This window comes from Macroventuria anomochaeta (genome assembly GCF_010093625.1).
Source record: "Macroventuria anomochaeta strain CBS 525.71 unplaced genomic scaffold BU25scaffold_12, whole genome shotgun sequence".
Taxonomy (NCBI): domain Eukaryota; kingdom Fungi; phylum Ascomycota; class Dothideomycetes; order Pleosporales; family Didymellaceae; genus Macroventuria; species Macroventuria anomochaeta.
The window spans coordinates 409,946-431,926 of NW_022985373.1; the positions used below are offsets into that span (position 1 = coordinate 409,946).

The 21,981-nt window shown below is 53.2% G+C and overlaps 8 protein-coding genes across 8 annotated transcripts; 6 read left to right on the top strand and 2 right to left on the bottom strand.

Moving 5' to 3' along the window:
- Positions 1 to 150: 150 nt before the first annotated feature.
- On the top strand, positions 151 to 4,210 carry BU25DRAFT_490375 (uncharacterized protein). The gene is made up of 5 exons (XM_033711491.1): positions 151 to 1,011; positions 1,068 to 1,147; positions 1,211 to 1,258; positions 1,311 to 2,434; positions 2,484 to 4,210. Exons 1-5 carry the CDS (start codon positions 581 to 583, stop codon positions 4,008 to 4,010), a joined length of 3,210 nt encoding a protein of 1,069 aa, XP_033562940.1. The 5' UTR covers positions 151 to 580; the 3' UTR covers positions 4,011 to 4,210.
- Positions 4,211 to 4,802: 592 nt separating this feature from the next.
- On the top strand, positions 4,803 to 7,235 carry BU25DRAFT_409780 (cytochrome P450). The gene is made up of 4 exons (XM_033706133.1): positions 4,803 to 5,293; positions 5,382 to 6,452; positions 6,511 to 6,551; positions 6,809 to 7,235. Exons 1-4 carry the CDS (start codon positions 4,959 to 4,961, stop codon positions 6,949 to 6,951), a joined length of 1,590 nt encoding a protein of 529 aa, XP_033562941.1. The 5' UTR covers positions 4,803 to 4,958; the 3' UTR covers positions 6,952 to 7,235.
- A 4,186-nt stretch (positions 7,236 to 11,421) lies between these two features.
- On the top strand, positions 11,422 to 12,815 carry BU25DRAFT_390615 (uncharacterized protein; the record flags this gene model as incomplete). Its single annotated transcript, XM_033704576.1, has 1 exon — positions 11,422 to 12,815. Exon 1 carries the CDS (start codon positions 11,778 to 11,780, stop codon positions 12,813 to 12,815), a length of 1,038 nt encoding a protein of 345 aa, XP_033562942.1. The 5' UTR covers positions 11,422 to 11,777.
- A 977-nt stretch (positions 12,816 to 13,792) lies between these two features.
- BU25DRAFT_31607 (uncharacterized protein) lies at positions 13,793 to 14,551 on the bottom strand. Its single transcript, XM_033702198.1, has one exon. It carries the CDS (start codon positions 14,390 to 14,392, stop codon positions 13,967 to 13,969), a length of 426 nt encoding a protein of 141 aa, XP_033562943.1. The 5' UTR covers positions 14,393 to 14,551; the 3' UTR covers positions 13,793 to 13,966.
- Positions 14,552 to 16,922: 2,371 nt separating this feature from the next.
- BU25DRAFT_31610 (uncharacterized protein) lies at positions 16,923 to 17,979 on the bottom strand. Its single transcript, XM_033702199.1, has one exon. The coding sequence runs from the start codon at positions 17,728 to 17,730 to the stop codon at positions 17,092 to 17,094; it is 639 nt and encodes a 212-aa protein (XP_033562944.1). The 5' UTR covers positions 17,731 to 17,979; the 3' UTR covers positions 16,923 to 17,091.
- A 119-nt stretch (positions 17,980 to 18,098) lies between these two features.
- Positions 18,099 to 19,260, top strand: BU25DRAFT_409786 (CDC45-domain-containing protein). Its single transcript, XM_033706134.1, has one exon. It carries the CDS (start codon positions 18,320 to 18,322, stop codon positions 19,121 to 19,123), a length of 804 nt encoding a protein of 267 aa, XP_033562945.1. The 5' UTR covers positions 18,099 to 18,319; the 3' UTR covers positions 19,124 to 19,260.
- On the top strand, positions 19,124 to 21,231 carry BU25DRAFT_409787 (CDC45-like protein). Its single transcript, XM_033706135.1, has one exon. The coding sequence runs from the start codon at positions 19,175 to 19,177 to the stop codon at positions 20,930 to 20,932; it is 1,758 nt and encodes a 585-aa protein (XP_033562946.1). The 5' UTR covers positions 19,124 to 19,174; the 3' UTR covers positions 20,933 to 21,231.
- Positions 21,046 to 21,392, top strand: BU25DRAFT_31669 (uncharacterized protein). Its single transcript, XM_033702203.1, has one exon. The coding sequence runs from the start codon at positions 21,159 to 21,161 to the stop codon at positions 21,354 to 21,356; it is 198 nt and encodes a 65-aa protein (XP_033562947.1). The 5' UTR covers positions 21,046 to 21,158; the 3' UTR covers positions 21,357 to 21,392.
- Positions 21,393 to 21,981: the final 589 nt, after the last annotated feature.

The following is a 21,981-nucleotide window of genomic DNA, read 5'->3' on the forward strand; positions in this document are numbered from 1 at the left end:
CTGTGGTTCGGTGGGGGTGGGTATCGTGCGGTGCGATAGCTCACAAGTGAGGTCGGAACTGAGAGAGAGCGCGCCCCGGCCAGGAAGGCGCGCCTTGGCACCCCCGACCTCCACAAGCAGCGACGACTTGGGTCAGTCAAATAATCATCCACGCACGCGTTACGGACGGACTGCGATTATTCACGGTGTCGCCCAGAGCTACCCTTCCATACGAATCGCGAACATCGATACCCTTACGCCCCATGCCGCCGAAATAATTGCGCGTCGCAGCAACCGCCCACGTCCACCTTTACACAGCAACAACCAGCGCGACTGCGGGGCTCCGCCATCAGCTGTTGGCCTCGTCTGGCCTCCAGATACGATTTCACGACCCAAAATTACGATATCGAGACGTTAGTTGGCCCTACAGCTGCCCAGTAACGCGCCACGACATCGCCACAACACGCTCCAATAAGACTACATGAAAGCGCTTTCGCGGCGACAACTGCTCATGTACCGAGTAATCTAGAACTCTCACCGTACCTGGGTTGCGACACTGGCGTATCTCGTTTCCAAACTGGCGACCGCCGTCTCCTTCGCCATGGCAGAGCCGGGCAGGCTGGTGGGCCAGACAGCTCCCAGCGCTGAGCCAGAAGACATCGATGCGGACGGGGAGTATGAGATGGACGATGTACAATACGAGCAGGAGCCAGCGGCGGCCGACACGCCAGATGCCGAGGGCCACACCACAGACGCCGAAGGCTCAGAAGTCGATGCGGAGGGCGAAGAGGTGGACGACGACGAGGTCGAAGCTGTGGGTGCTGTCAAGATGCGCGCAAACGCGTCCTCAGATGAAGAGGAGGACGAAGACAACGATCCAGATGCTGTCGTGGAGTCCGAATCAGACGCCAAGACCTATAGCGAAGATGACGAATCAGAAAGCTCCGAAGAAGAGGAGGAGGTTGTATACCAGGACGAGAGCGAAGAGGAAGCAGGGGCCGACGTCGCTGAGAGGGATCCCAACGTGTGCATGTGAGTCCGCCTCGACGACCAAAACCAAAAACACTCGGAAACTAATATTCTCACAGATACTGCAATCAGACCGAGGACAATGATCCAAGCCCGGAATACGAAGAGTATCTTGCGTGCTCTGTGTGCGGCGACAATTGTAAGTAGACTTGATGAGATGCTTGAGTTATGATCCTGGTAGCTGACATGTCTGTTCCTGCAGCACATCGGCAATGCGCCCGCGACGCTAATACGCTTAGCCCCGAAGATGGTATGATCCTCACTTCCACAATCATTGCGGGAGACTAACTCGTCGGTTGTAGATGGAAAGCGGTGGCGTTGCAGCGCCTGCATCCAAAATGACGTCCACCGCCAGAATGACGAAGAAGAAGAGACACGGAAGTCAGAATCACTCACTCGCCGCAGACTATCATCCGTACCCAGACTTGCTAGGGACTTGCTTCCTTCAGCTCGAGGTGTAGACCCTAGCGGGCACTCCATCTTCAAGGAGCTGATTCTTCCTGACGATGCACCAGACGGTACACGATCGTTGCGGAAACGCAAAGCGTCACACGAAGAGGAAACGGCAGCACCAGTACCATCACGGCGGTCCCAAACGAAGCGTAGGCCTTCTGAGGTCTCGAAGTCAGAAGCAGCACCATCAGTAGCACCATCGTCCCCACGGCCATCTGCGAGAAATGCTCTGACAGATGTCGACACCGATGGAGATGCACAACATACTGCATCAGATCAGGAAGGAGCGCGTCTCCGATCTTCACGCGCACGTCGCTCTGCGAAGCCTCAGAGAAAGGACAAGAGACCTCTCGTATGGATAGAGGAGTCCCAAGGCCTTAGTCTCGTTGTTGCTTTTCATCTTACTAACGAGAAGGTGCAAAAGATTGTCACGCAGAAGCCGAAGAAGAAGGTCTTGACACTGGAGCAAGAACGGCAAGAGCGGCGGCGAGAACGAGACAAAGAAAGGCGTGAACGCAATCGACAAGCAGCGCAGGCAGCCAGAGAGTCGCCCGAGATTGCTCAATACCCCTCAGTGCAACACCACTTCAGTGCGCCATTCCTAGGCCTCACAGAGAAGGAGGATGAGACCAAGAGCAAGCCTTATGGCGGTGTACTGTCAGAAGCTGATGCAGATACCTCCAAGACTTATCCTTCACAGGCGGACAGAAAGCGCTTCGAAGACGCACGTGTGAAGGCAGAGGAGGCCTGGAAAGAGAAACAGGCCGCCCTGTATTCTCACCACGAGACTGCGAAGCCATCCAAGCAGGCTGCTGCAGCAAGCAAGATCAAGTGTGTCAACTTTGGAGGATGGGAAATTGAGACATGGCATGCTGCACCATACCCTGAGGAGTACAGCAAGAACCGAGTGTTATATATTTGCGAATTCTGCCTCAAGTACATGAACTCTGACTACGTCGCGTGGCGTCACAAGGTAGGACTCCTCAGAGCGACATTTCGGGTTTTTCACTAACCCGATACAGCTCAAGTGCCCGGCCAAGCACCCTCCTGGTGACGAGATCTACCGCGATGGCAAATACTCCTTCTTCGAAGTTGATGGTCGAAAGAACCCAGTGTACTGCCAGAACCTTTGTCTTCTCGCCAAGCTATTCTTGGGTTCCAAGACGCTCTACTACGATGTGGAACCCTTCTTGTTCTATGTCATGACGGAGAACGACAATTATGGCTGCCATTTCGTTGGCTACTTCTCGAAAGAGAAGCGGCCCAGCTCGCTCAACAACGTGTCTTGTATCCTTGTGCTACCGATACACATGCGCAAAGGTTACGGGCAGTACCTGATAGAATTCTCCTACCTTCTCACGCGAGTGGAGAGGAAGACTGGAAGTCCAGAGAAACCACTCAGTGACATGGGTCTTGTGAGTTATCGGAAGTACTGGCGGCTGCTGCTCTGCCAGGAGCTACTAGAGCAAAAAGGACCCATCAGCATCGCAGCCATCTCTGAGCGCACTGGTATGACGCCCGACGACATTGTGTCCGCCTTGGAGGGTCTCCGCGCCCTTGTCCGTGATCCTGTCACCAAGAAGTACGCCTTCCGGTTGGACCTCAACTACTTCAGAACGTACATCGAGAAGTGCCACGCGGCTGGCAACCCGACTATCAAGCCTGAGTGTCTCGTCTGGACGCCGTACGTCATGGGTCGCTTTGGCCAGTACGAGGATGGGCCTGCGTTGCAAACAGTGCAGCAGCGTGATGAGGTGGAAGAAGAGGACAAGCCTGCACCCGAAGAGGGTGTGCAGATGGATGCTGTTGTTGCGAAAGCGAACGGTACACCACTCGAAGAGACTGGCCCCAGTGCGGACGAACCTGATCTAGGGCCTGACATCCCTCTCGAAGACTCTGTCGATGATGGCTCTCCAGCACCGCCCGGCACTGGCACCGGCACCCCTCTGGCAAACGGGTCTACGATAGCACTCGCAGGGTCCGCGATCACTAGTAATGAACCCGCCATACCACCCACACGCTACGAGATCTTCCCGCCGATCCCAGGGCAGCCTGCTACGAAGCGCCGACCCGGTCGACCCTTCGGCGCACGACGGCGGACAAGCACACCGAACAGAGTTCGCAACACATCACTTTCGATACACACCGCGCCGGTGTCAAGGATACAGCTCTCCCCTATCAGATCGCGCAGAGACTCGCCGACACGGAACGGCGCAAGGATGCCTGCAACCATCTCCGCCCGACGTACACGCAGCAGACTCGGCGAAAGCGTCACAAATGGCGACGACCTCGACGAAGGCGGTGAAGTCAAGGCTGTAGTCACAAACGGCAGGAGAAGTACAAGAAGCTCCGCCAGCTCCGGAGGTAGTCCACGAGTTATCGTTAACAGCAGCAGCAGGAGCAAGGACAAGGTCATGCCGGTTGAAGAAGAACAGGAAGAGCTCGAGGACGTAGACGCTGATGGGGACTATGACGATGAAGCTGAGGAGGAGATGGATGTCGATGCTGAAGGGGAAGAGGATGATGATATTGTCATGGGTGAGGCATAGTGTGCTGAGCTTTCTGCATTGGTGGCCTAGGACGGCCCATGCTGAGCGTGCAGCATTGCTGGATTGGGAATGATTGTATTTGTAGCGATGGGCGTTTTTGGGCGCCATTTCTGTCAAGCCCAATTCTTTGTCAATCTAGGCTGGATTGGGCATTGTAGCATTAGCTTCTTCGACTTGACTTACTATAGGGAGATACCTTGGGACTCGCGCAAGAGTAAGGAGTTGTGTTGGAGCAATACACTAATACATCACTATGAATCATTGACATGGTCGCTTGACGTCCATTAGCTCATCATGTACCTGGACGAAAATGGTTTACGTGCAGCCGTCACAACAGATCAAGATATGTTGTGTTTCCTCGCCTATAGGCATATAACGATGGCCTCCGCGGCACAGCACGTCGCTTCCTTCTTTTGTGAACAGCTGCGTTACACCGACTTTGCACCTTGCACAGCATCACCACGTATGCAAGGCGGGCAGGCGAAGGTTTACGTTGTGTAACATTTGGCAGGTCAACGTTCATCGTGTGAGCTGTCACCTTCTCACACCAACAGTCTTTCTTCTCTCCCATTCCACAATGCCCTACCGTCTCGTCACCGAAGCATAGCTCGGTTGGACCTTCCCCTTCAATCTGTGGCTCGATGAGGCTGAACCTAGCTTCCGGCAATTGACCGGGACACTGATTGATAAGGACGATAAGCCTTGCATTGCGGGGTCCGCGGGGATATGTTCACACGCCAAAGGCGCCGACAACGGCTATCATGCTTCGTATTAGTCACATCGAGTGAGGAAGGGGAAATGCCATCCTAGATAGGCGTGATTCTTCGTCCGTGATGGGCGATGCTGCTGTCTTTCATTTCAATCCACATTGCTGTTTGGATTGCTTTCTTTATCGCCTACTTCTTTGCTGCGGGTTGGCGACCCTCCCTGCACCTACACCTGCCTACAATGCTCTCTCTCTCCACGCTCGTCCTGCTGGCACCACTACTCTTCCTCCTCCGCATAACCATCTCCTACCTCTCTAACCCTGTACGCAAGATCCCCGCCGCGCACCCTCTAGCTCCATTCACGGGTCTATGGATATCCTCAATCCGTTGGCGTCAGATCGAGAACGCTACGCTCAAGGATGCTCACGACCGCCTGGGACCGATTGTATGCTTAGGACCGAGGGAGATCAGTGTGAATTGCGTCAAGGGCGGGATTAAGGACGTGTATGCCGGCGGGTTTGAAAAGAGGGATGCTAGGAGTGGGTATAATTGGTATGGGTTTTTTACGAATTTTGGGTATGTATAATACATATGTTATGTCTGAGCGCTACCACGTGTGTGTATGCGGTGCGGTGCCAGAGAGGAAATGCTGATAGCTTTGCAGAAATGGCAACATGTTCTCCACGGGACTCAATAAGCTGCATTCGGCACGCAAGCGCATGTTGAGCAATATCTACAGCAAGTCTGTAGTGAATGCCTCGCCTGCGTTGCAAGCTCAGGTTTCCACGATACTGTACCAAAGGCTCCTTCCGTGCCTTGCGTCCTTGGCCTCTGGCTCAGAGAAAGGTGTGTTTGAGGCATCGAGCTTGTTAAGCGCAAGCACAATGGATATCGTCACGTCCTATATGTTCGGTCTGAAAGCAGGCTCAAACCTGATTGAGCACCCTAGCCAGTTGCTCTGGTTCCTGGATCTCTACAAATCTCGCCATGGGTGGAACTTCTGGCCACAGGAGTATCCGCGGTTGACGAGCTTTCTGAAGAAGTGGCTAGGTGTCAGGCTGTCGCCGAAATGGGTCGATGGAGCAAATGCAGAGATCGAGAAGTGGACCAAGAATATGTGCGATGGCGCTGCTGGTATAATGCAGCAGGGAAGCGTAAAAACAGAGGAGACCCCATCGGTCTACCAGCAGCTCTCAGCCGCCGTAGCGAAAGACGCCAAGAAGAACGAGGTGAGAGGTGTGGACCTAAAACCTTTGATCGCAAGTGAGATGCTTGACCATCTTGCAGCGGGCTTCGACACATCCGCTATCACACTCACCTACGTCGTCCACGAACTGTCCACGCACAAGGATATCCAATCTCGTCTGCAGAATGAACTGCAAACACTCTCGCCACGGGTTATCCCATCTTCGCAGCCCAATCTGCCTGATCCGAAGACTGTGGACGCGCTTCCGGTCTTGCACGCTGTGATTTGGGAGACACTGCGCCTTCACTCAGCGATTCCAGGCCCTCAACCGCGATTCTCACCGCCACAAGGGTGTCAGCTCGGTCCCAATGGGGAGTACTTCGTGCCCGGGGGTGTCAGAGTCAGCGCGAGTGCTGGAATACTGCATCAAAACGAGGAAGTGTATGAGCGCGCGAGCGAGTGGAGGCCAGAGCGATGGTTGGATCTCGACAAGGTCGATGAGGAGAAGCGGAAGGACATGGAAAGCAGGTGGTTCTGGGCTTTTGGCAGGTCAGTATATGCAACTGAAGCGCATGCGTGATTTATTTTTTTGGCTTACCAGGTGTAGCGGTGGACGAATGTGTGTGGGCAGCCACCTGGCGGTATACCGTAAGTGCACAATCTCTTCTGCCATTTGTGTCTTCTTACCAAGCCCAACTTTTCCATTTCTTTTGTTCTGTCCATATCGTATCTCGGGCTCGAGTTCTCGATGAGGATTGTTGACCGACATCGTCTTGTCACTGTTGCTGGCTGATTGGCCTGGTTAATACCATCGGCATCTCGGGGCAATTGCAGTGGGTACACAGCAGCGGCGAACATCGTCAGCCAGGACAAGCATAGGAGATGCTGTACTGACACCGATCCAGAGATGAAGTACATTGTCGCTGCGCTATACTCGAACTATAGCACGACTGTTGTCGATGATACTGGCATCCAGCAGTCAGATTCGTACACTGCCCCACCGAAGGGCGACAAGCTCCTCATTCAGCTGGAGAAACTGGAGGTATGAGCACGAAAGTTGGAAAGACGATGTGAGTATCAGTTAGGGTCTTCTGCAAGAGCGGTTTGCCCCGCTATCAAGCATCGTGGAAGCGGTACCCCGCGGCACAGAAGCTGAATGAGTGATGGCGTGCATGCACGCTGTAGCGTGTACGTTTCGCGTTATGTGCGGCATCGGTCAAGCTTGACCCCCGGAGACTGCACAGTACTTCCGTGGTTTGTTGAGGACATGTTGTGAACCATAATAACGTCGAGCGGGGTGCAGGAGCATGACGCGGATGCACAATGTGGAGGTCTTTATTATTGGCGTTGAGCCGATCGATGAAAATTCAAAGCATCAGCGACGTCTTCGAGTGTTGACTCGATCGATCTAGTGCTCTCTTTACATTGTGCCCTTCCAAATGCGTGACGGTCTTTAGCTCTGCTACCATTTGACCCCTCTTTTGCCGATAGAGGTGGGTCTGTAGGGTGTCTTGCCAGTTGAGTGCTCGTGTCAGGCTGAATCGACTCAGTCGAGACTTTGAATCCGCTTAGGACTGACCATGCAGATTGTCTTTGTTCAGGGATGATAGCATATTTGTGTGTGGCCAGTGACGGTGGGCATGTGCGAAGTCCCCTCTTGGCTTGCACCAGGCCCACAAATGTGCATTTCAGGTACGCAACCGATAGAACTGCTTATGTCGTGACTGCCAGATCCAGCGTAGATGAGTATGCCTATTGCTTCGAATGTTGAATTGAGAGTTTGAAGCGACAAGCAGTCGCGCAGTGCTGTTATCTCACCATTATGTTGCGTCAGGTCGAGATAGTGTGTCAATGCGGGGGCATCGCCGGGTAAAGCAGCAAGACGCCGTCTGTCTGTTAGTATGGGATGATGTGGCCAGACTCAAGGAGTACAGACTGAGTGGAAACGCCCGTCGGGGGTCTAGCTATGCAGCCTGGAGCTGCAGCACGCGAGAGACGAGCGCGTTATGCGCTAAACATCGTGACTTGACCGATGAAAAGGCTCGAAGATGAAGCTGCTATGCGGGTCTGGGTCTTTTGTTAGTGTGTCTCTGGTGCGTGAACTTATTGGATAGATAGAGTGACAATGTTGTGGTAGTTCACCAGAGCTACCAAACTTCAGAGAAGGAGCCAAGAATGGATTCGCGCATGCTGCATCTGGAGCTCACACGTTACTGCACTTCACAGATCAGTTAGCGAAAGATGGAGTGCGTCTTCACCAAAACTGGAAAGACGCAAGAAATTGAACGTACATTGACATCTCATTATGTGTATGTGCTTCACGACGAATCACCAATTGGTATGTCACCTGGCCACATAGTTCTGGCGGTCCTCCACGGTCATATAGGAGCGTGATGATGAGTGAGGATGTGACTCGAGCGCTTCATGGGTACCTGACATAAAGGTGTGATCGAAGTGTGTTAAAGCTCGAGATCCGTTCTCCATCTACGCCGGTGACTCGACCAACGCAGGTAACTGAGCGGAATGCGTAGTGTATCTGGCAAGTATTGAGGGTTCAGTAGAAGACGGTGATACTACCGAGTCCAGACGTGGATGAAGAGTGACCATAAATCACGGCTCCGCTTTCCACAGTTGGGCAAAATCGTCGCGAACACGACTTCTGGCATAATACCTTTCCGACCCGTGAGAAGAATCCTCGCAGCAAGGTCATCCCTCTCGAAAGGTTGACACGTCAGCTTAACGGCGTCACCACAGTGTAAGCTCAGCTCTCCATTCACAGTTGCTGAGGCAGCTTTTCATGTCATTCGCAACATGGTCGACATTTGGCGGTTGCGCATCGAATGCAATTGTTGTCAGGGTTATCGTTGTATGCTGCAGAAAAGCGCCTTCATTCGTGTTAGCTGCATGCAGTCACACTGCATCTGCAGGAACGTCGACTGCTACGAGTAAGCGCAATCGAGCAACTTTGAGAGTTCTCCATGATCGCTGGTATGCCACCACAATGCCGCAAAAGCGGCTGCTGCCAGTGACATGTTGGTAGCGAACATCAGCATCGTGGGTACGTCGCTGACATAGCAGCGCTTCTATGAGCATGGTCTGGCATATCGAGCTGGTCTGGAGGCGGTTCCTTGTTGAGAGTGCCGTGGCTAAATGAGTGCCAACGGGGAATGTGGATGGTTGTGCAACGTCGTAGAATTCAACCGTATGCGGATGGGGCAGCTAGCGGCCTTTTCTTGCATGGCGGTTCCAGCCACCATGAGAGTCGCCGCCGATCTTCTCTTCGTTCATACCTTACAGCCCTGAACGCCATTGCGCATCTGCCGTCCTTCGTTCCCAAGTCGCAGTAGGCCGTGCGCGTCAGCCTCACATCTGTCAAGCCTGCGAAGATCACTATGCCCACGCGCTGACTTCTTAGATTGCGCCATCGCGTCGTCTCGATGCAAGTCTGGAATCTAGAGCCGTTGCTCTATACCGTTGCCGTTGACTGCTGTGTGACATGAGTATGCCGCGGCTGTCATAGCTCCTCAAGATAGATCCTTACGACGGTGTCCAGTCTCGAGGTACTCCCGGGAGCGGCCCTCACGATATGCGCTAGCCGCTATGTGCGTAGAAAGTCTTCGTACCACTCTTGATGCGGCAACGGGCTAGGTCGATGAGGTGGGCGTCGTTCGATTATTGTGCTATAAGTTTCGGTGTCGCGCAGCTGCGCAGTGGATGTTTGGTGGGGACAGCTTTATGGTAATAGCCTGCATATGACAGGTCGAGTATGTCAGGTAGCCATATATTCGTCTTCCCGAACGGTGACTGCAAAGGCTAAAACCCAGAGCTGTCTAGGCATATACGAGCTTGAGGTTGCACCCGTTATAAGCACGCGCCCGGGGCCCCGGCTGTTGCTTTGACAGTACCCTGTAGTGTCCTCGAACCTAGGAGCGACGTTCAATCGAGGCACAGCTCACGTCTTCCTAGGCGCCGCATATCTTCTTACTCGATCGATTCATTGCGCCAACGTAGCTCGCTTTGGATGTAAATGTCTAACTGTAAGTGGTGAGATCTTCCAGACCCTCGGTATGCTTCGTAATCGGCTTAGCTGGTAATGGTCTATAGTCCTTGCCTCGAGCATTGTTGGTGTATTGAGCTGCTTCTTTGCAGCTCTCTCAGCTTACACACCTCTTTCCACCTCGGTGACTTCGTTCACGCTCATACGCGCACCATCACGAAGAAGTCGAGACCTTTTGCGACCGAGTTTTCAGGTCTACTATCGCGACTCAACACATTAAGTGCAATTTATGGGTGAGGCTCTTGGAGCAGCGCGGTTTGATACAACAAACCACAAATCTCAACCGTCATAGCTTTGTGGTCAAAGATCAGAAGAGAGAGGAGTAATAGCCACGACAGCCAGGAGAAGAGTCAACACGGACAGGATCTGGCATGCACGGAGATTCCCTGACATACTTCACGCCGCCTTTGCGTTTCAACTAGCTCGCCGAAACTGGTAGCGAACGGAACTTGCTAGTCGGAGATCGAAGAGCTAACGATCGTCGTGGCGTCCAGGCAGCTCGGCGCCCGTTGAACTTTAGACTAGAATCAAAGCGGCGACACGGCTTCGCGTCTTGCAGCTCTCGCGCAAGGTCATAGGACGACAGCGGAGGGCCCCGGCTCAAACGCTACTTGGAGGTACCTTTGCAACTCAACTATCGAGTGCAATATTTCCTCTTCAAGCTGGTCTCTGCTGTAGCCGAGAGTGAGCCTCGCATTTCTCACTGCCCCTCGCCCTTCACACTCACCCTGCATTACTTGCAGATTGCATACGACTTGTGCCCACGCTCACGCCTCTCCCTGGTCCCTGTTCTGCCTGCATTGCGCTACTCTGCGGGAGAACCTTCCAACGGCTACCACCTTTGTCCCCAGACCCTAAGGCACAGCTCTACCACGGTTCGGTTCCGCTGCCGAGCAGCTTCAAGCAGTATCAGGCCATACAATTCAGTCGTTTTCTGAGAGAAGGAGCCGCCTGTCCACCCCATGTGCTGTATTACGAACACTTAAGACCTCATGTATATCCACCTGAGACGTTGCAAACCTCACTGAAGACTACGCCGACCGTTTGTGTGGATTTGGCTCGATCACCGAGGTGGGAGTGCTGGAGGATTTCTGCCGCGGAGGGGACGTTTGTGCGCACGTTCAACCTTGGTTCAGGCTTCGTCAGAGCTCTGCAGAGTCACCAACGGCGCAGACGTAGCGCATCTGCCTGCTCGCGCATACGTGTGCGCACCGCTGTTCCTTATCCCATGGAAGACTGTGTTCCACTGGACTGCTTGTGATCTGGATCGTCCCGAACCCTTTCCCCATTCTGGAGCTGGCGATTGTCGAGAAGGGGCCTTTTCGAGCGGGGTCATCGCGATCGATTACACGACAAAGCCAAAGAGTGAACTTTCGACGAAGCCATTGGTGAATCACCACTGCCTGATTGAGGAACAGAGGGAAAGCGCCAATGGGAGTGACGACTCACCAATACCTCCCCGCTCACCCATCGTTATTGCCCACGAAGCACACAAACTCACCTGGACACTCCAGAATTCGACAGCGAGTCTGGTTGTACCCTCATATTTCGCAAGCTTTGCTCTTATTTTTTTTCAACCAGCTTGATAACCAGGCTCTTTACTCTTACTACCACCCTGACTATCACCGCAACAACCACGGTAGTTGTGGCTGGCGACTACAAGCCTTCTACTTCTAGACCACAACAGCAAACGAGTCCTCTCGAGCAGTGTTGTCTTCGACATCACTACTGCTACTCGACCGGTCCTACCAGCCAGGCTCTCTCATCTACCACTTCCACCGAGCGAATATTGTTATCCACTGGGACGACTACCCACAATGTCGCTCCTCACGTACCCTCCGAATGGCTACCACCTTCTCGTGAAGCAGCAGCCTCGTGAGGCTCTGGTTGTGGCTAAGGGCAAGGAGAAAGCACGCAAAGCGATCGATCCACCACCCGTCGTTCAACTTGAGGTCAAGTCTACCATCGATCCTCAAAAAAACTTTCTCCAGAACCCCTACCTGTTCATGATGGTCAGCCTATATAAAGCTGATCGAGATGAGCCTTTACCCGGTAATGAGTCCATGACAGGCACTCTGTCATCGGCACTGCACCGTCTCAAAGACCACAATAACGTCGATGTTGGGCTGTTCGTGTTTGGAGATATCTCGGTCAAGATGCTGGGAACATACAGGCTGCACTTTCGCCTGTACGAGTTCAACCCAGACATCTTCAGCTCTCAGTATCTGGCATGCACAACTAGTGACAAGTTCAGTGTTTTGGCACCCAAGGACTTCAAGGGCATGGAAGAGTCTACCTCACTTAGCCGTCTGATCGCCGATCAAGGTGTCCGTCTCCGACTGCGCAAAGAGGCAAGGACCGCAGCTGGCAGCAAGCGTTCGTACCCTTACGACAGCCCTGTCAGCATCGCACAAGCTCATCCAAGCCTACCCAATGAGTACTCCTCTTCCTACGAGGTAGAACACTCACCAATCAAGCGAGAGAGTACGTACAACTCCACCAGCCAGACTGAGGCATCGAGTCATTCTACCATCGAGCAGCCATATGGTGCCCAGCCTCCATACAAGCGCTCCTTCCCGTCGTACCCTCCTGTTGGACAACAGTCTTCCATCACTGCTCCTTACAGCATGATGAGCCACCCGAGCATTGTCGGACACCACTCCAGCCTGATCAGTCCTTCGGGAGTCCTGCCCTCGAATACAACTTCAGCGTATGCTGTCGACACCACAGGCTTGTATGGCAGCTCCACCTACCCAAGCTCTGGCTCTACTTACCAAGGGACTGCCGCTCAATACCCGGGTGCCGGCTACAACAGCGTGTTCTTCAACAACTATGACGGCAATCTCCCACGCTAGACACGTGTTTGGCGGGAACTTGGTAGAAATGGACTCGAAGGTTCATGGCAGGACGTCCACGGACGGGACCAGTGTTTTGATTATAGACGGAGTTAATGGTGTACAACATGGACTGCATTTGAGATGGCGTTGGTTACAACACAGATATCCTTGACTGGTTAGGCATTGCAGGGTGTTCAGGGCAGCATAGGGGAAACGGCGTACTGGCGTCATCGGAAGACAGCCATCCTCACGGCACATGAGGATTTATCAGGTACCCATGCGCCCACTGGGTTTGGGCTTCTGGGTTTGTATTTCTAGGTTTGAAATTCTGAGTGTGAATTTCGTTCCGTTTCGTTTCGCATGTCTTACAGACATGGGTATTGGTCGGCGCACCATTCATAGGATCGGTAATTGGAGATGCATATAAAGAATCGAAAGTCCAGAGGCTTGATCCAACCAAGTTCCTCGAATGTCGTCTTGTAGCACTGCAGATACGAACAACACTGGCAAACTCCGATAAAGATTTTTTACCTAACAAGCTGCCTCGCGGCTAGAATCCAAGATGCACAGTACAAGGCAAGCGTCCAGCACCACCACAGCTTCGGATCGCTTCCTGGTTCTTACGAACGTTTCAACAGCTCGCGTGAACGACGTGCGTCAATCCCAATAGGTAAGTCTCTCAGCAACCTTTGTCCAACATCTGCATCCTTCATCTCTGTAACTTCACCCGACATTAACAATGCTCCGCACCCCTGTTCTCCAATTTTCAACCCTTTTTTCCCCACAGCGACATCTGACACGCAGGCTAATCACGATCTATAACCTATCGCCGGGCGCCACATCATCTCGACGCCGCCCTATCAGCAACCCTCTACACTAAATCACCCATGAGTCTCATCCCAACCCCTTGTCGCGAGACTTGTTGCCCCGGGCTTCTTGCTTTCGGATTGTGTCCTCCGGCCTTTGACCTGCGTCCTACGGACGCGTTTGCCGCGCTGAGTTACGAGCTGCACACGTTTCTTACTGCGATCTTCGTTCTGACAGGCCCGGAGCACCTACCGGACGCATAAGCGCGTCAACGACCATATCGCGTTTACCGTTCAAGCCTTTGCGCACAAAAGTGGTACGGCTGCGGGTTTCCCGGTGCGTTTCCAAATCCCTCCCCTAACTCACGCGAGCGGGCTAGGTGATTGTGTGCAGCTGCAAACTTGCTGCAAGCGTCCTCCATCGCTCAACATTAGCGATGACGTTAGTGGGGACATCAGAAATGGGGCTGGGTGGGCGAAGCAAAAGTGACATGTCATCGTGTTCGCACGGCTGTATGCATGGAGCACAGCGAAGCACAAGCAGAGAAACCATGCCCGCACGCGTCCTTCATCCTCGGTGCAAATAAACTTCGCCGGAGGAGCGCTGGCGTGCGCCACACAGCCCGCTAAGGTGTGAGCACAGAACTCTCTGCGACGCGCCCATGATGTGAAAGGTTTGGCGTCGCCTGCAACTGTCAGACCATGCTGGAGCGACAGGGAGGCAGGCTTGTTGATCGTCTTGAATGGTCCGGCTGTGTGAAGTTTGGGGTGGTGCCAGATGACGCGCATGCGCTGTTGGTCATGTGATTTAGCGTTGGGCAAGAAGGTGTGTGAGTCGAGGATGCTGCATTGGGATTAGTGGTATTGCGACTTGGCGGGATTGGGGAAGCTGATTGGTATGGAGGAGATGAAGCTGGAGAGAACTCTGCTGAAGGTTTTCACGATGTGAGGTAAAGGGTTGGAGAAGACGCGCATGTGAAGATTCTTTGTCGTATTCAAAGAGTAGCATGGGCTCTCGTTTTGAACCTAGTGCAAGAGTGGCATACAAGATCATGACTTCATGAGTCGCCGTCTCTAAAGTTACTTTCTTGTAATGCATGTCCAATCTGAAGGAGAGAGCCCGTCAATACGTCATCAAGACCCCCCTTCCTTGACCACCAAGAATGCCAGAATGCCGATATATGACAGACAGACTATTGTTTTGCCAGTGTCTTGATGTTGGAATTCTTGAAGAGCTCTCGAAGTTGTGTCTTTTGTCCAAACGTGTCGCCCGAAGCTGACCTACTCGTAGGCCGCTTTCACGGAACTTCAGTACTTTCTGTTGACCGAGATCTCACGCGAGTAGGACAAAGTGTGGTACAAGGTGTGAGTACGAGAGTGTCCGGCAACCCACTGATCTTTCGGAACGACACTCAAGTCAATCGTGACGGAGGGCACCTTCTTCACTCCCTGCATGATGTTAGCAGGTTCTCATCTCTCGACATCGCTGACTGATCGTGTGCTTGCATCGCTTTGGAGCCCTGTTCTCATCGGACGAGTAGAGAGTCAAGTTCATCTCCTTCTCTCCAGGCCAGAAGTCCGTATGAAACGGCAGCTTCACGTGTGACGTCTTGGAAGTTGCGAGGTTGTCTCCCTCTTGAGTAACCACGACATCTGGGCTGAAGCTCGCTTCGTACCGTTGAATGGGCAGATGAACAACTCGCTCTCCTGATGTTTCGTCTCGTCGACGACCTGGTTGCAGTCAATACCGTAGTGCCTTCGGCACTGACGATTGATAACTGCCGTTGAATCGACCTCGAGTCCCTTGCACACTGTGTCACAAGCCACCGCTAACCACCTATGTCACAGTGCCAGGATTGATGTTCCCAAAGTCAGGAACTTAACTTACGGATATGCAGGCCTGATGGCTTGTAGTCCGGCCTTCTCGACGAACTCTGTCACTTTACGGGATATGTACGGCGATTCTGAGAATCCGTCAATTATGAAAACATACTAGAATAGTCAGTAGCCTCCACCTTACAGATTCGCCATGTCGCTAGGCAAAAATGCCTTCATGGTCTCTTTCTTCACACACTTTGCTTTCTGCAGTGGGTTTCCGAGCAGCTCGTAGGTACGGCGAAGAGGAAAGTCGAACATGGATATCATGTACTCACTGTCATAGTTAGCCGTGTTGGCTCGAGTTCGAAGTGGGAACTTGCAGCGTGATCCTGATCTCACCCTTGTGGATGCCTCGAGACTCATCCTCGTCAATGGAGCTCAACGGGTTGGGCAGCCGGATACAGCTAGCCCCCGTACCAGAGAAACCACTCTTGACTTCAAGTGTGAAGTCTTGAAGCATTCTGGCGAGCTTCTTAAGAGCGATGTTCGCGGCATATTTTCGCTGCGGCAGTCAGAAATCCTGAGGAAGTCGTTGATACCTAGCTTGATCTACAACCACTTCAGGAAATCCCGGTCCACGAAGCTCCCGCCGCACTGATCTCCACACCCGATGGTCACTTCTTCCACTGCGACCGATCGATTTTGTCGACCTTGTGGGAGACCAAATCGACAGTGCCTCCACCCATATCACAGATGAAGCCATTGTTGACAGCGAACCGTGAACCTTGAGCACTGAGTCGTAATATCTTCATCGCGTATAATGCCGCGGCCTCAGGTTCCATGGTTAGGATGGTTTGCTATGCCAGTTGAGGAAACTCGAGCTCATTGAACCCAGCTTTTTCAATAGCTTGGAGCGTCTTGTCTTTAGCCAGGTCATTCCACACCGCAGGAACTGTCGCTACCAACGTGACGGACAGCGAACGCCACAGGGCCTTGCCGTACTTCTGATCTAGGTTCTTGATGAGATGTGACTTGACTTGCGCGAGGTAATCTGCAACGATGTCGACCGGTTGCTTGCGCACGATCTGATGTGAAGTTGAGAGTTCGCGGAAGATTCTTGCTGCTTCACCGTCTTGCTGCGGATCAAGCTGAAGCTTCGTCCACAGGTGACGAGCGATGTAAGGTGGTATCAATGAACCCCATACCAAACCTTTCGCTCGGAACCTTTTCCTTTACACCTATCTTGGTATGCTGCGACGGCCAATCATGGATTATCGGTGCCTTGCAAAATGTACGAACACCCCTGGATTCTGGCTCAATATCATCAAGCATACGTCACAAATAGGCGAGAGCTTCCGAGTGGCTAGCTAAGGCTGGTTGATAGGATGGGTGACAGTCTGGGCGACAGGACGCAGGGCAGAACGTGGGATACTTTAGGGCACCGAGACAATTAACCACGTTCCGTCCAAACCTGGACGCCAACATGTTTCAAGTTTGTGATCCCGGAGTATTGGTCTCAACACGGAGACACGCCACTGGGGATCCCGTGTACACCAGAAATACTATATCGAGGCGTGGGTTTGGAGTGTGCTTCTCGATATCGTGTTTGCAACGCCCTTCTCTGTCTATGGCAAGACCGTTTCACCGTATACCGGCACTTGGACACTCCTTTACAACCCCAATCGCGAAGGTGGTTCACCAATCCCATCAGTTTCTAGTGAAGCTTTCCGATGCACGGTCAAAAGTGAGTTGATCAGGCTGATTGGCCGGGAAACCATGGTCCAAGGAAAACGCAAGGCACACCTGCGTGATAGGCAACTGGCACGCCGCTTAGCCACAGGGATTCTGGAATCCCGAGACGAGGTCGCAAACACCATTGGCACGAAGATGGCATCTGTCTCTTCGGCCGTGGATGCTTCCCAGATTCCAGCTATTGTCGACCGGGCGTTCGCGCTGGCCTTGGAGATGTCGCTGCAGAGCAGCTTACGTACCCCGCCATTGGAGCAACCTTCAAAGAAGGCAGTATGTAGTCCATGCCGGACCTCGACGGGGAAGACATCAATAATGGAGTTGTGGCATTCATCGCCAACCCAGAACTCACAAAATGGGGTGATGCTCATGGCAAGATGCTCGATTAGCACTACGACATCGTGCCTTCGTTGGTCCAGCTCGAGCCGGTCATGGTGAAGCGAGAGTACATCTGAGTTCTCACTTACCGCCCCCAGCTTACGAGAGACCGGATTTGGAACAGATCGACCAGACTGGTAACGTGGTGGGTGGGATAGAGAAGTGGATGTGAAGTTTGGCATGGGCACATTCCATTAGGCTGCCGATGCAAAGGGAGTCTGAAGGCTCGATCATCGATACGGTAAACGATCCACGAGCGCGTGGGACACGGTTACAACATGGATCGACATCAAGAAACTGCGGGTGTCGAGCTTTTGGATGCTAGAAGCTGTGCATATGCTCAGGACACCATCGTTCGATATTTCTACGATAGCCTCTGCTCTCTCACAATCCAGAATCGACAACACAGTTGCGCGATGAGATGAATGGAAGAAGGGATCGATCGTGATCTACGCGGAAGAGCACGTTCACGTCAGAGTCACGCCATCCCAAGTTAGGCGCTAGCGTGATTAACGCGTCGTGGAATCAATATGGCAGCGTCACGATCTTGTGCAAGCACCCGCACCAAAGCATACGAATTGCTCTCCTCGCGCTCTCCTCGCGCTCTCAACCCCCGCACGCCTTACTCTTACTCTTTTCTAGCATGCTCATGACGCAATGACCCTCGATCAACCTTGATTCTCCCCGCAAACCTCTTAACGCGTCCCCTCGGCGCGAGTTTCTCCAGATCACGCACGCCGAGCACGCCCACTTACAATACGCACCGCGAACATGTACCTCCCTCGGAATTTCATAGCGCACCTCTACCAGAACCTTATAAAACGAACCCACGCCGCAGCCCCAGCTGTTCTCCTCCTCGTCGCCCTCGAACCAGACGCGCTTTGCGCGTGTCGAATCCTCACCGCGTTACTAAAGCGTGACTACATACCACACAAGATACAACCCATTGCTGGTTATGGCGATCTGTCACGTGCGGCAGATGAGCTGGTACGGCCCATGCGGACAACAGAGGGCGGAAGTGGGGGTGTTGTCGTGTGTTTAGGCGTGGGAGGCATGATCGATATGGAAGAGATCCTGGGTATGGACATGGACGAAAATGGTCAGGGAGGGACTGGAAATGTTGAGGTCTGGATTCTCGATGCAAGACGGCCGTGGAACCTGGCGAACGTGTTTGGCACACCCATTGGCGAGGACTCGACGACAGGAGAGCTGGTACGGCGGCAACCTGGCGTGGAGAAGGGCAGGATCATGCAGTCATACCAGAGCTTAAAAGGAGGTGTAATAGTGTTTGACGATGGGGACATCGAGGAGGAGCTTCAGGCAGAAAGAACAGCGTATTGCGGACTCGAGGAGATGCCAGAGGTGGGGGAAGACATGGGCTCAGACGACGAGTCGAACGACCATGAGGAGGATACACCTGTGTCCGGTCAGGCGCCGAAGAAGAGGAAGTCATGGAGTGACAGAGAGGACTCGGATGAAGAGATGTCAGAAGACGAGCGGCCACGGCAAAGATTACGAAGTAATTCCGTATGGCTACCCAATGCAACTCGATGGCCAACACTGACACTCTGCTAGGGAGGCTCAATACCGTCATCTCCAGACCGAAGACCAGTGCGGCGAGGTCTGATGATCGAGAACCAGCTCGGCGGATCCTCCGACTTCTCACGATCAGACTCACGAAGCCGCTCAGCATCTCCGTCGATAGTAGCTCCGAAAGAGCAGCCTGTCAAGAGCTTACGGGAACAGCTCGTGACAATGCGAAACAAGTACACCAATGTGCTCGACAAGTACTATCAGCTCGGCGCCTCATACGCAGAACCCGTATCCTCCCTCGTCTATGCCCTGGCCTCAGAACTCGGTCGTGAAGATAACGATCTCCTCTGGAATGCAATAGTGGGTGTAAGCAGTCTGGAGCTGTATGGTCGGACAGGAAGCGGTGTTGGATTGAACCCCCTCTCGGCAGCTGGTGGTTCTGCAGGCTGGAATGGCAATCGGGGAGAGCAGATTCGTTCAGTCTTCAGAGACGAAGTACGGCGACTGAACCCCGTTACAGATCCTCAAGGCGTAGCTCGTGATGCGAGCTTGGGCGACTCTAGCGGCGTTATCCCCACAAGTGCACGCTCAGCAACAGACAAGTCAATACGGCTGTCTCCAGAACCTCGCTTCCTTCTCCTACGGCATTGGTCTCTCTACGAAAGCATGCAGCACTCGCCCTACCTCTCCGCTAAGCTACACATGTGGAGCGAGCAAGGGCAAAAACGACTGAACAAGCTGCTGGCGAAGATGGGCGTCTCACTCTCTGAGTGCAAGCAAAACTACACACACATGGACATGGAGCTCAAACGCGGGCTACGAGAACGACTGCTGAAGTTCGCGCCCCAATACGGACTCGACGGCCTCGTCCCTCCACCACCACGGAGCGGAGATATGAAAGACGGCTGGGGTTTCGTCCGCTGTTGGGGCTGGAAAGCCTGCCTCTCTGCCGTCGACGCCTCCGTAATCCTCGGCGCCATCCTCGAAGTCGGCGACGCAAAATCCCTCTCCCAATCCTCCTTCGAGCCCACAAACTTCGTCGGCACAAACGACCACGGCGACACAACCGCCGCCGCGACTCAAGAAGAACAAGACGAGGCGCAGGAACATATCGTAGCCCGGTTTTGGACGGCCTACGACGCCCTTGGCCAGATCGATAAGCTCGTTCAGCATATTTCTACAGCACAACACCTCCACCGTGCTATCCTACGAACAGGAACAGCACTGATTGAGAAGAAACAAATCAGACATCTCCGTGCCTTCCGCATGGCCGTCGTAAAAGAAGGCCCAGACGTACAACTCTTCACACACCCCGGCGCCCTCACAAAACTCGCGCTCTGGATCGCCGAAGCAATCGTCGAACTCAACGGCACGAAGGGCAAGAACCGCGGCTCCGAACTCGTGATGGCCGGTCTCGACGACAGTCGAGGGTTGTACGTCGTTGTCGGCCTGGGCGGTGGCGGCGCCACAGAGTCTGCGAAAGAGCGACTGCAGAAGAGAGAGAAAAAAGCCAAAGAAAAGGAAGAGAAGCAGAGGAAGAAGGAGGCCGAGGCGAGGAAGAAGAGGGAAGCGAAGAGGCAGAAATTGGAGGCTGCGGGGTTGGATGAGGATGAGGTGGAGGACGATACTGAGGAAGAAGACGATGAAAGCGAAGATAGCGAGAGTGAGGATGAGGATGAGCAGAAAACTGGCGCGGGGAGGAATAGGTTTGGTAATGCGTTCCAGGAAGTCGTCCGTGAGACGGGTGCGCGTGTGCGTATGGACTCTTTTGAAGCGTGTGTCATCGAAATCAGGAAAGAGGATCTTAGTGGGTTCCTGGAGAGGCTGAGTATGAAGGCTGTTGTTGGCTAGGCTGGCTAACTGCCTATGAGAATAGTATGGTTGGTGGACACGTGTCTGGTGGTTTGGATGCACGGTATGGTATGGTATGGCATGGCATGGCGAGGCATAGTTTGGATCGGAGTACCCCACCCCATGGCGTTCTATTGGTTTGGCATATGTAGCAACGCGATGATCTTTGGCGTTTTGTTTGAGCATAGCGCATCATAGCACAGCAACTTTATTCTCATCTCAGTAGATGAGTGCCATTGTCAGCATGTTGTGGCTAACCGCTGTTTCCGCAAGGTTCTTAAATGGTAGGTACATCTTGGGTGCGATCACGCCTGCCAATTCAGCACAGTTTTTCCCTTTGCATCAACTCTACGGCTCTTATCTCAACACCCAAGGCGCAGACTGGCATGCACGTGATGCAGGTATGAATCTAGAATTTGTATAGCTACTTATACACTGCCCGCTCTTAGCAGCTTACTTTTGTATAGGAACGCTGCCTCGCACGCTCTAACAATTTTCAATCATTATCGGTGCTTGCAGAAATGTGCAGAACCCCTGACCTTGGTACAGTGATGCGTACATTAGGTACGTACCGTGGTTCATAAAGGCGGACAGCCTTGTGAGTGGCCGTTCACCACGTTGTTACCCTGCAGGACATGTACCAGACTGTCAATTCTGTCAACCAAGCTAGAAACAGCCACTTGGAAGCCTTGATTCTTACATAACGTAAGTCTGTTGCGGTAGTAACCAAGTTCAGGGGGGTCTGTACATCTCAGCAACCATAATACAATGAGCGACCGCGACAGGATCATCCGCCGGATAGTGCCTACTTTCCGAAATCGAATCAGAGCCAAACACTTACGACGGCAAAGATGGGAAGACATACCGGAGACAGTACTGCTGTGCACAATCCAACGTACCACTGGCCTGACGTTCATCGATGTGGGCCGATGATGTCTTGTACGACAGTATGGCCACCGTCAATGCCTCGCTTTGAGCTACGTCTAGGGCACTGAGGTGGATCCTTTCCAAACAGCGAGAGGTAATCTTGCGGGCCTGGCCCGAGAAAG

Excerpts from the sequence above, each read along its gene's own strand:
- BU25DRAFT_490375 (XM_033711491.1), top strand. The coding sequence starts at position 581 with ATGGCAGAGCCGGGCAGGCTGGTGGGCCAGACAGCTCCCAGCGCTGAG. Across the intron at positions 1,148-1,210 it reads CTCTGTGTGCGGCGACAATT|CACATCGGCAATGCGCCCGC; the intron begins GTAAGTAGACTT and ends CTGTTCCTGCAG. Across the intron at positions 2,435-2,483 it reads ACGTCGCGTGGCGTCACAAG|CTCAAGTGCCCGGCCAAGCA; the intron begins GTAGGACTCCTC and ends AACCCGATACAG.
- BU25DRAFT_409780 (XM_033706133.1), top strand. The coding sequence starts at position 4,959 with ATGCTCTCTCTCTCCACGCTCGTCCTGCTGGCACCACTACTCTTCCTC. Across the intron at positions 5,294-5,381 it reads GGGTTTTTTACGAATTTTGG|AAATGGCAACATGTTCTCCA; the intron begins GTATGTATAATA and ends ATAGCTTTGCAG. Across the intron at positions 6,453-6,510 it reads TGGTTCTGGGCTTTTGGCAG|CGGTGGACGAATGTGTGTGG; the intron begins GTCAGTATATGC and ends TACCAGGTGTAG.
- BU25DRAFT_31607 (XM_033702198.1), bottom strand. The coding sequence starts at position 14,392 with ATGCGCGTCATCTGGCACCACCCCAAACTTCACACAGCCGGACCATTC.
- BU25DRAFT_31610 (XM_033702199.1), bottom strand. The coding sequence starts at position 17,730 with ATGCCAAACTTCACATCCACTTCTCTATCCCACCCACCACGTTACCAG.
- BU25DRAFT_409786 (XM_033706134.1), top strand. The coding sequence starts at position 18,320 with ATGTACCTCCCTCGGAATTTCATAGCGCACCTCTACCAGAACCTTATA.
- BU25DRAFT_409787 (XM_033706135.1), top strand. The coding sequence starts at position 19,175 with ATGATCGAGAACCAGCTCGGCGGATCCTCCGACTTCTCACGATCAGAC.
- BU25DRAFT_31669 (XM_033702203.1), top strand. The coding sequence starts at position 21,159 with ATGAGTGCCATTGTCAGCATGTTGTGGCTAACCGCTGTTTCCGCAAGG.